The 12,365-nt window shown below is 43.3% G+C and overlaps 1 protein-coding gene across 1 annotated transcript in view; it reads left to right on the forward strand.

Moving 5' to 3' along the window:
- Nucleotides 1-8,247: 8,247 nt before the first annotated feature.
- The window catches only part of TMEFF2 (transmembrane protein with EGF like and two follistatin like domains 2), a 283,846-nt gene continuing 279,728 nt past the window's right edge, over nucleotides 8,248-12,365 (forward strand). Inside the window, exons 1-2 of the mRNA XM_070380321.1 lie at nucleotides 8,248-9,242; nucleotides 11,574-11,683. Coding sequence (XP_070236422.1) covers nucleotides 9,071-9,242; nucleotides 11,574-11,683 — 282 coding nt within the window. The 5' untranslated portion in view covers nucleotides 8,248-9,070. The remainder of the gene's footprint in view (nucleotides 9,243-11,573; nucleotides 11,684-12,365) is intronic.

Here is a 12,365-nt window from a genome sequence, read left to right on the forward strand (position 1 = left end):
TGAGAGTCCCTTGGATTGCAAGGAGATCCAACCAGTCTATTCTAAATGAGATCAGCCCTGGGATTTCTTTGGAAGGAATGATGCTAAAGCTGAAACTCCAGTACTTTGGCCACCTCATGCAAAGAGTTGACTCATTGGAAAAGACTGATGCTGGGAGGGATTGGGGGCAGAAGGAGAAGGGGACAACAGAGGATGAGATGGCTGGATGGCATCACTGACTCGATGGACGTGAGTCTGAGTGAACTCCGGGAGTTGGTGATGGACAGGGAGGCCTGGCGTGCTGCAATTCATGGGGTCGCAAAGAGTCGGACATGACTGAGCGACTGATCTGATCTGATCTGAACATAAAAATGTATATTATTAATCAGTAATACATATATTGACATTCAGTTCAGTTCAGTTCAGTTCTCCAACACCACAGTTCAAAAGCATCAATTCTTTGGCGCTCAGCTTTCTTCACAGTCCAACTCTCACATCCATACATGAACACTGGAAAAACCATAGCCTTGACTAGACGGACCTTTGTTGGCAGAGTAATGTCTCTGCTTTTGAATATGCTATCTAGGTTGGTCATAACTTTTCTTCCAAGGAGTAAGCATCTTTTAATTTCGTGGCTGCGGTCACCATCTGCAGTGATTTTTGAGAGCAGGAAAATAAAGTCAGACACTATTTCCACTGTTTCCCCATCTATTTCCCATGAAGTATGGGACCGGATGCCATGATCTTCGTTTTCTGAATGCTGAGCTTTGAGCCAACTTTTTCACTCTCCTCTTTCACTTTCATCAAGAGGCTTTTTAGTTCCTCTTCACTTTCTGCCATAAGGGTGATGTCATCTGCATATCTGAGGTTATTGATATTTCTCCCAGCAATCTTGATTCCAGCTTGTGCTTCTTCCAGCCCAGTGTTTCTCATGATGTACTCTGCATAGAAATTAAATAATCAGGGTGACAATATACAGCCTTGACGTACTCCTTTTCCTATTTGGAACCAGTCTGTTGTTCCATGTCCAGTTCTAACTGTTGCTTCCTGACCTGCATACAGATTTCTCAAGAGGCACATCAGGTGGTCTGGTATTCCCATCTCTTTCAGAGTTTTCCACAGTTGACTGTGATCCACACAGTCAAAGGCTTTCATAGTCAATAAAGCAGAAATAGATGTTTTTCTGGAACTCTCTTGCTTTTTCTATGATCCAGTGGGTGTTGGCAATTTGATCTCTGGTTCCTCTGCCTTTTCTAAAACCAGCTTGAACATCAGGAAGTTCATGTTTCACATATTGCTAAAGCCTGGCTTGGAGAATTTTGAGCATTACTTTACTAGCATGTGAGATGAATGCAATTGTGCGGTAGTTTGAGCATTCTTTGGCATTGCCTTTCTTTGGGATTGGAATGAAAACTGACCTTTTCCAGTCCTGTGGCCACTGCTGAGTTTTCCACATTTGCTGGAATATTGAGTGCAGCACTTTCACAGCATCATCTTTCAGGATTTGAAATAGCTCAACTGGAATTTTATCACCTCCACTAGCTTTGTTCGTAGTGATGCTTTTAAGGCCCACTTGACTTCACATTCCAGGATGTCTGGCTCTAGGTCAGTGATCACACCATTGTGATTATCTGGGTCTTGAAGATCTTTTTTGTACAGTTCTTTTGTGTATTCTTGCCATCTCTTCTTAATATCTGCTGCTTCTGTTAGGTCCATACCATTTCTGTCCTTTATCGAGCCCATGTTTGCATGAAATATTCTTTGGTATCTATGATTTTCTTGAAGAGATCATCACTTAAAACTGAGGGAATAATGATTTGGGACATTATCTACTGATCTGAGGTAGGCTATAAACTAAGGGACAAAATGTTAAGGTATTGAGTTAGATTTGAAAATGACACTCTACTTCATTAGCAAATCAAAATATTGTATATTTTGATATCATATATATATGAACTATATATACCTAATTACGATATATATGCATATAACTACATACACAGATATGTATTCATTCATCATTTATCACCATTTATACAAGTATTCTTCCCGAGGCCATTTCAGTTAAATCATACATTATATCTCCCTTAAATTTTGAAAGAACCCTAGGAGATAGGTATTATTATTATCTAAATTTTATAAATGAGGAAACAATCTACAGTCACAAGGTTTGTAAGTCAGATATATTAGAAGCTTAATGCATATTTGGTAAACATGTGCATGTGGAAATTCAATACTTAATGATAAATAGTCAGGTAATGTACAACAGTTCATCTGCTCATGGAGTATAAGCCTTTCTCCTGTTTTAGAATACTCTGTGCCAAAAGTCTTATGAAAACTGAGCAAGAATCCAGATATTGTTTCACTTCTCACATAGGAGCAGAAAATACCTTAGTTTCAAAGAATGAATTTTAAAATATAGATTCAAAAGTAGAACACCAGAATTGGTGAACTTTCTCAATTAGAATCCATGCTAATGGGGCCTAGAATTTGTCTATCTTCTAAAAAGCTTCTTAAGTAACTCATATTAATTTAAAGTATGAATTACAAATCTAGAAACCACTGGATCTCACTGCTCATGGTTGAGATTTAATGAGTGTGGTTCTTACTAGGTCTTCATTAAAAGGACAAAGAGACTGCATGGACAGAGAAGGTATATTCCTAGTTTCCATTCTCTGAGGCTAAGAGGCAAGTCATACGGGAGAATATAGCGACTTAAATCTGAGCTCTGATACCAGACAGAACTATGTTGAGTCTTAGCTGTACCACAGCTAGTTTGTTAGTGGGCCAAGGTGCTTGATGCTTTAAAAGTCATATGCCTTTTCCATAAAATAAGAATAACAACATTCCTTGTCTCATGGTGGATACTGGCGGTGTTGTGGCAATTAAACAAAATTAATATATTCCTTACTGCATGACACAAGTTCTGATACCTAAAAACCATACTACATATCTTACCAAAGTATTCAGTTCAGTTCATTTGCTCAGTTGTGTCCAACTTTTTGCAATCCCATGGACTGCAGGACACCAGGCTTCCCTGTTCATCACCAACTCCCAGAGCTTACTCAAACTCATGTCCATCGAGTCGGTGATGCCATCCAACCATTTCATCCTCTGTCATCCCCTTCTCCTCCTACCTTCAATTTTTCCCAGCATCAGGGTCTTTTCCAATATGCCATTTCTTCTCATCAGGTGGCCAAAGTATTGGAAGTTTCAGCTTCACCATCAATCCTTCCAGTGAATCTTCTTGACTGATTTCCTTTAGGATGGACTGGTTGGATCTCTTTGCAATCCAACGGACTCTCAAGGGTCTTCTCTAACACCACAGTTCAAAAGCTTCAGTTCTTCGGCACTCAGCTTTCTTTATAGTCCAACTCTCACATCCATACATGACTACTGGAAAAACCATAGCTTTGACAAGATAGACCTTTATTGCCAAAGTAATGTCTCTGCTTTTTAACATGCTGTCTAGCTTGGTCATGGCTTTCCTTTCAAGGAGCAAGCATTTTTTAATTTCATGGCTTGCAGTCATCATCTACAGTGATTTTGGAGCCCCCCAAAAAAGTCTCTTACTGTTTCCATTATTCCCCCATCAATTTACCATGAAGTGATGGGACGGGGTGGAATGATCTTAGTTTTCAGACTGTTGAGTTTTAAGCCAAATTCTTCACTCTTTTTCACTTTCATCAAGAGGCTCTTCAGTTCTTCTTCACTGTCTGTCATAAAGGTGGCATCATCTGCATATCTGAGGTTATTGATATTTCTCCCAGCAAACTTAATTCCAGCTTGTGCTTCATCCAGCCTGGCAATTCACATAATGTACCCTGCATAGAAGTTAAATAAACAGGGTGACCATATGCAGCCTTGACGTACTCCTTTCCCAATTAGGAACCAATTTGCTATTCCATGTTCAGTTCTAACTGTTGCTTCTTGACCAGCACACAGATTTCTCAGGAGACAGGTCAGGTGGTCTGGTATTCTCATCTCTTTCAGAATTTTCCACAGTTTATTGTGGTCCACACAGTCAAAGGCTTCGACGTAGTCAATAAAGCAGAAGTAGATGTTTTTCTGGAACTCTCTTGCTTTTTCGATGATCCAGCGGATGTTGGCAATTTGATCTCCAGTTCCTCTGCCTTTTTAAATCCAGCTTGAATATCGGGAAGTTCACAGTTCATGTACTGTTGAAGCCTGGCTTGGAGAATTTTGAGCATTACTTTGCTAGTGTGTGAGATGAGTGTAATTGTGTGGTAGTTTGAACATTCTTTGGCATTGCCTTTCTTTGGGATTGGAATGAAAACTGACCTTTTCCAGTCCTGTGGCCACTGTTGAGTTTTCCAAATTTGCTGGAATATTGAGTACAGCACTTTCACAGCATCATCTTTCAGGATTTGAAATAGCTCAACTGAAATCCCATCAGCTCCACTAGCTTTGTTTGTAGTAATGCATCTGATGGCCAGCTTGACTTCCCATTCTAGGATGTCAGGCTCTAGGTGAGTGATCACACTATCGTGGTTATCTGGGTAATGAAGTTCTTTTTTTGTACGGTTCTTCTGTGTATTCTTGCCAGCTCTTCTTAATATCTTCTGCTTCTATTAGGTCCATACCATTTCTATCCTTCATTGTGCCCATCTTTGCATGAAATGTTCTCTTAGTATCTCTAATTTTCTTTAAGAGATCTCTACTCTTTCCCATTCTATTGTTTTTCTCTATTTCTTTGCATTGATCATTGAGGAAGGCTTTCTTATCTCTCCTTGCTATTCTTTGGAACTCTGCATTCAAATGGGTATATCTTTCCATTTCTCCTTTGCCTTTTGAGACTGCATCCAAGTACTGTGTTTCAGACTCCTTTGTTGACTATGATGGATATTCCATTTCTTCTAAGGGATTCTTGCCCACAGTAGTAGATATAATGGTCATCTGAGTTAAATTCACCCATTCCAGTCCATTTTAGTTCACTGATTCTTAAATTATCAGTGTTCACTCTTGCCATCTCCTGTTTGACAACTTCCAATTTGCCTTGATTCATGGACCTAACATTCCAGCTTCCTATGCAATATCGTTCTTATAGCATCGAACTTTACTTCCATCGCCAGTCACAGCCACAACTGGGTATTGTTTTTGCTTTAGCTCCATCTCTTCATTCTTTCTGGAGTTATTTCTCCACTGATCTCCTGTAGCATATTGGGCATCTACTGACCTGGGTAGTTCATCTTTCAGTGTCCTATCTTTTTGCTTTTTCATTCGGCTCATGTGGTTCTCAAGGCAAGAATATTGGTTTGCCATTCCTTTCTCCAATGGACCACATTTTGTCAGAACTCTCCACTATGATCCATCCGTCCATCCAGAAAGTATTAGAGAGCAAAAAGGGTCTGTCTGATCATTGACTGTCAGTCTGCCTTTATTTTCCCAGGTTTGTTTATTTATCCTAAGTTTTTCTTGTTCTAGAATAACTCTGCCCGCACCCCCCCCTTAAAGCTCTGAGTTGTCTCACACTTCTTAATGATGTCTTTTCCATGTGGGGAAAAATACTTTAAAAGAAGTTTTCTGGGAAAATATTTTCTGTGCTACTTTCCTAAAAATATAACAACTTAATTTTACCCACTCAGAGTTGATTCTAGAGTATGTATGCCACAAATAAACTGATTCAGCTCAGAAGTATTGAAAGAAAATATTGTGTAGAATTTTAAAATAAGAAGTATTACAGATGCATGATATGCTGGATTTCATTACTCGTAATCATATAATATACTATACCAAGTACAATTCATAGACCTAGTTTTAAATTCAGTTCTAATAAGTAAATGTATTTGATCCTTTTGGAAGCAAAATTGAAACACTAATCCAATCACTAATCCAATCTTCACTGCCATAAAAATTAAGGCTAGTCTACTTCCTTGGTACTAATGATGAGGCTAAATAGTGTATACATTTTTATTTACATATTCAATAATATGATGCTCTGTTCACTGAATGATGTTCTTCTGCCACTTGGTGGTGCATGCCAGTTTCAGAATTTGTTTCTTGGTGGCATTGCAGCACTAAGTAGAAAGTAAGCTGAACAAAATCACAGCATTCCTACTGGAAAGGCTTTGCTTCAAACTGTTTAATGATTTAAAGAACCTCTGTGAAAGCAACTGCATTTGTTAACCAGTCACAACCAGTAATTTACTCCTTTGGAGTTTTAAGTTACTTTGGGCAAAATGTCTTAGGAAGAGTACATATTATTAGAGAGCATGCCAAAAATTTACTTAGCAGAGAATTCAATAACAGTTTTACTCGGCTAAGAGGTTCTGTAAAATCCTACCTCTATAGCCAAGCACTCATACCCTAGCAGGTCCTGTTTCATTATCATAATTCCTGGGTAAACACTTTGAAGGACTTTGCCTTCAGTTTCAAGCATGACTTATTTTCATAAGCCTGATTAGTTACCACACCAGCCTTGCTATGGAAAACGACAGGTCCTCACTTCGAACTGGGGAGTTGTTCAATCTTAATCTACATTAGGCGTGTATCTCTGTTGCCCTCTATGCCGAAAGAGTGCAGGGGAAAGACATCTCAGATTCCTTGTTTTTGCAATATCGGCTGGCAGTTCTATCTAATGGGTATTTCGTTTCCTAAAAGAAAGCTGCACTGCCTAGAAGCCGATTTTCTGATGCCTCCAACGTCTGGTCAAATTGATTTGTTTTAATGGAGTCTTGGTAAGGAGCGCGATGCCACCAACTAGAATGCTGGGATCTGCTGCTTAATTACCAGGAGCAGACACACAGAGATTCAGAAATCTTTGGAGGTGGACGGGGGGATGGGAAGAGGGATCTCGGGGCGGAGGCGGAGATGTAAGATAAAGGGATGGGTTTCACACAGGATAAAGGGGGGAAAAAAAAGATTTCTTTGAGGCACTGAGGTGTTGCACGATCACATCTCTCAAAGGAGAAGTTAAAAAGCATGGAAGTGGGAGGAGGTTGAAGGTTAAAGTACTTAAAAGGATAGCTCGGGTACAATTTGTTTTTCGGGTGGTACTGCAAAGGATAGATAGTCCATGTTTTCAAAGTGTATTGGTGTCTCTTTTAAGTGATTGAGAATGGACACTAATTGCCTGAGAGGCGCTGTCACGCAATGTTCTTCTAAATTCAGGGGACATAGGAGAGACAGAAAGATGAGGTTTAAAAGAAAAATAAAGGAGATGAGGGCTCTTGAAAGAAAGAGAAGGAAAAACATAAAGAAGAGAGAGGAAGGGAGGAAGGCAGGGAAGAAGGAAGGGAGGGAAGGAAGGAAGGAGCGGAGAAAGGGAAAGGAGGGTACGGGAAGAGAAGAGAGAAAAAATAAATCCTGAATCACAGAACAATCACACGGAATAGAAACACTGAATGATCACACAGTAAACTCATTGAAATCACTGTGCAACGACGACCCCGGTCACGAGAGGAAAATGCTCCTCTGCATCCTTGTCCCGGGAAACGCCGGGTCCCGTTCGTTACTAGAGACTAAAATGCCATTAGGCTAGAGTGTTGTCTAACTGCGTGAAGAATGCAGCAGACGAAAGGCGGATCTCACCACGCCGTTTGCCGGCGCTGGTTGGGGCCGGAGAATGAAAGGCGCAGAACCAGAGACTCGCCGAATGAGACCTCCTTGCCACCTCCAGGTCACTGGAGAGCCGGTAGAGACCCGCGTAAAGCTCCGAGGACCACTACCCGCGCCGCCGAAGGGAGCCGCTCTTCTCAGACGCCGCAACCCGCGGATGCGCCTGGCAGTCCGCCGTGGCTGATGCAGAGAGCAGCCTTTCCTTCCTCCTTCTGACCGCTTGTCCCAACCCATCCTGACCTCCGAAACACATTTGCCCTCACCTCCCAGGCAGCCACACAGACTCCCGGCTGGAGAAGAGTGTGCGGTGGGGAGAGGGCTTTCAAACCTCCAGCTCCTTGGGTAGACTCGGGGTTTCAGGGGGCCAGGGAAGGGAGTAGAGAGAGAGAGAAGCGAGCTGGGAGAGCCTGGCTGGCTGGTTGAGGCAGCTTGGCGAACAGCCTTAGGTTCGCAGGCTTCTGTGGGAACGGCTGCTGCTTCCAGGCCAGCCGGAGCTGTTCTCACACCACCGCCTCTCACCCTCTCCTGCTTCCTGCTACTCCCTAGAGAAACGTCCGTGGGCTCTCCGCGGCGATATTCCCAGCCTGTATCCCGTCACAGCCAGGAGGCGCGCTCCTGTACGCTGGAGCGCCGGGCGCCAGCAGGACGCCCTCTCTTCGGTGCCCGCTTTCCCCTCTCCTGTCTGCTGCGACCGCTCCTCGGCCATCTCCACCCTCGCCAGCTCCAGCTCCGAGAGACGCCACCCAGCCGCGGCGGGCGCTAGAAGCCCGGGGTCACGCACGGAAGAGGAGCACTAGATCTGACCCAGCGCTCGGTAGGGGGCGTCCTGGGGCAGAGAGTGAAACAGCAGGTGGTATTTAAAGGTGAGGGAGTCGCCTGCCCTGCAGCCCGCAATTCTCACTCGAGCCATCCCCGCCTTGCCCCACTCGGGCCAGCGCCTGGTGAGCTAGCCCATCTGTGGCATCCGCCGTCGTCTCCTCCTAGCACCTCCTCGCCGACCCCTCCCTCCCGGGACCTGCATCCCGCTCAGCCAATCAACGCCCGACTGCCAGTTCCCACGTGATCCCGGGCGGGCTAAGGACCTGCTGCTTCCCAAACGCCAGAGGGATGCGGGCAGCAGAGCGCGAGAGGCGGCTGCTAGGCTGCAGGGCGCTTTGACTCTCCATCCACCCAGCCTCTTTGGGCTCCTCTGGTCTGCTCTCTTGACTTCGGTCTCCTCTTGCTGTCCTGGCTTGCCAGAGCCCTCTGCTTATGGCAGCAGCTTCCCGCGTCCCCGGCGCAGCTTTTCCGTGGACGACCCTCTCGCTCCCGGGGCTGAGCCGGGTCACTGGATGTTGCTGAAACTCTGGAGATCATGCGCGGGTTTGGTTACTGCTTCCCCGTCAGGTGCCACTGCCACCGCCGCCGCCTTTGCTGCCGCCGTCCGCGGGATGCTCAGTAGCCCGCTGCCTGACCCCCGCGATCTTGTATTCTCCCGAAGCCGTTTGCTGCTGCAGAGTTACGCGAACTAGTCATGGTGCTGTGGGAGTCCCCGCGGCAGTGCAGCAGCTGGACACTTTGTGAGGGCTTTTGCTGGCTGCTGCTGCTGCCGGTGATGCTGCTCATCGTAGCCCGCCCGGTAAAGCTCGCAGCTTTCCCTACCTCCTTAAGTGACTGCCAAACGCCCACCGGCTGGAACTGCTCTGGTAAGTCCGAAACCCCAGCCCCCGACCTCTTAGCCCCGCAGAGGAAACGCGCTGTTTCCGGCACAGACCAACCTACCCAAGTGCTTCTCCCCAGCTCCTCCGCTCCAGCGCTCCCAAACCGTGAGACCACCGACCTCCACCCAGAGGAGAACTGTTCCAGGCCGTTAAGGAAAGGGGAGGGGGTCCTGAGGGGGCGGTGCACAGGAAGTGCAGGTAAAGGAACCTTTGCATCCTTGCACTTAAATTAGCTGCGGAGATTTTAAGAAATAGTAAACGAGGTTTTGTGGATTCATTTAAAAGAGGACCAGTCCTTGAAGAAACATTAAATCAGAACCTTTTCTATCATTAAAGAAAGAAGTCTAGCTGAAACCAGAGAGAAACAACTTTAGGAGATAGAACGAGCGAGAAAGCAATAAATCAAACGGTGACTGCAGGGGAAACATTGATTACTAGCAAAAGTACCATGAGAGTGCACTTGTCTGGCATTCAAGACCGGGTCACACAAATTCTAGAGGATCTTGGGTTTCCAAGACATTCATTTTCTCTCTCTCAGCCCCTCTACCCGCCTCCCCCACTCGCATACACAGCGCCTTCTCTACTTGGCTGCAAAAGACGTTCTTTTTGCATCACCGAGATGCCTCCCTCTTGCCTCTCCTAGTTCCTAAATGGTCGAAGGAAGTTGAGACAAGAATCTTTCGTCCGTCTCCCAGGCCAGGGTGGGTATAACCAAGGCCCCACAGGCTCACCCATAGGCGGGCGGAGGGCGGAACCGACCCGAGTGGGCGCCGGCTCCTCCATTTCTGGGCAGGCTTCCTTGGAGTGCGTCAGGCGCTCTTCTTGCTTGCTTGGGTCCCTTCAGAGTCTGAATGCGAGAGCTTGGCAAGCTTGGTTCTGCTAAAGTCTCCTAATTAAATAGGAACCGAGGATAGGAGTTGCTGCACTGTTCGAGTAGCTTCGCCTTTCATCATGACAGCTCATAACTACCGGCGCGATTGTGGTGTTTTGGGCATTTTAAACTCCATTAGCATGCCTGGATATTGTCCCCTAGGTCTGGTCTGTTCTAGTTTTAGCCAGTGTGTATGTAATTTTTCATCTCCTGTATATATAATTCTGCCGAAGTTGAATCTAGCTCTGAATAAAGTGGCTTTTAGGGATATATGCGAGCTGAAGTGTATGTAACTTTGGAGAAGAGAGAATGACCAACTGTAACTCATAGGATAAAAGAATATGCCATGCTGGGTAGTGACTGGTGTAAATTCCATGAGGAAAATTATTATACATCATGTGGCTTGTGCTTTATAAAGACAAGTTGAAATTTGTAACCCTGTTAGATTTGGGTCAATATATTGCCTTTGTTCTGTTTTGGGGAATTTCTAAATTTGGCATTTTCATAAAGCTAAACATGTTTTCTTTAACTTCCTCATGGCTCATGCATGCATCTATGTTATTTTGGAAAGACTAAGTCCCACTTTGCAGGTACCTAATCACTTTTTAGGTGCTTTACCATAGGAATATTAAGTAACCTGCCAAATCAATTATTTGAAGTGTTGATAGATTTGTAACCCAACATGACTAGTTTGTTTCATCCCTAGCTATGGTACTGTTTTAGGAAATAACTAACTTAAATATGAAATTGGGGATGACAGTTAAGAAATTCATTATTACCAGATACCTAACAGGGATTTGCAGAAACTAAAGAAAATAAACTGGTTTTCCGGGCAGATTAGCAAGAACCTGTATCCCCTCTACCCCTGTTAACTTGGAGGTGATCAATCTTCGTTTGAGTCAGACAGACCATCAGAAAAAACACTGTGCCTGTTTATCTTTATTATTGGAGCTTTGTTTCCTCTTTGTCTGGAGAAATTCCAAATAAGGGGTTGTTGCAGATCTTAAAGCAAAAGAATGATTAAAAATGGAAGAATAATGAAAGGACATTCTGAGACCATCACCAACTCTTTTCTAAAATGTGAAGTCTGAGGGTCATAAACTGTAGTCTACTTAATGAGAAAAAATAATGAAACTATGAAGCAATGTTAAATATTCACTTACCACTGCCAATATTAACCCAAACTAAAATAAAATAGCATCATCAAAAAAAAAAAAAGAATATTCAAAGACAACTGACTAGAAAAGAACTGTGAAAGAGAAACTAGTATTAATCACTTAACTAGAATTTTTTGGGGGGGTTATCAGTAAAAAATGACCTTGTAGTACAGCTGTGGTTGTTGGAACTAAAATTTAGGGCAATTCTTTTAAAGCTTAAAGATATATCTTTTGTTGTTGTTCAAGTCTGTAACATTTAATGACTGGCATGTTCTTTTTAAATTTGAGGTTATGATGACAGAGAAAATGATCTCTTCCTCTGTGACACTAACACCTGTAAATTTGATGGTGAATGTTTAAGAATTGGAGACACTGTGACATGCGTCTGTCAGTTCAAGGTAAGAAATCTCATATTTGCATCTTCTAATTTACTAATGAAACTGCAAAGCAGAGATCTTCTTTTACAGCCCATCACTTGGCAATTTATAGCTATGCAATCTAAGAGGAAAGCTGGCATCAAACAAAAGTACTGGCAAGAGAGCCAACTGATGTCAAAAAGACACAGCTTTTTGGAGAAATGTATGTGCTATAGTTATAAATGCCACTGGAGGTAGAAAGCTTCAGGTTGTCCTTTTGGTGTATCAACAGAAAAGTAGGTTTCTGTGCCCCTTCTAACATGCATACTATAAGTCAATGTAATAGCCAAAATTGTTGTTGGATTGGAAGTGCGGGTTTATACTTTTGTTCTGTTGATTGAGGCTATCTTCTTTGGATCATAGTGCTCTGTTTTAATGGTATTGGGTTTTATTATTTTGGCAATCTAGTTGAGTTTTTAAATGAACTCCTTATCAATGTGACTTCAGAACTACTGTGGTAGTTTGGAAATCATGACACTTATTAGTACTTGCCAACTTTTCATGGTTACCACATTCAATTACAATTCCTAGGAATCTGAAAGAATGCAAATAGACAAAAGTCATTTCATAAACGAGGAAAATGTGCTTTGCCTAATGTTAAAAGCATAAATAAAAATTAAAAGAGAGATTTCCCAGTGATGTTATCAAAACTGGATTATTAGTA

The sequence above is a fragment of the Bos mutus genome, chromosome 2, assembly GCF_027580195.1.
Source record: "Bos mutus isolate GX-2022 chromosome 2, NWIPB_WYAK_1.1, whole genome shotgun sequence".
Lineage (NCBI taxonomy): Eukaryota > Metazoa > Chordata > Mammalia > Artiodactyla > Bovidae > Bos > Bos mutus.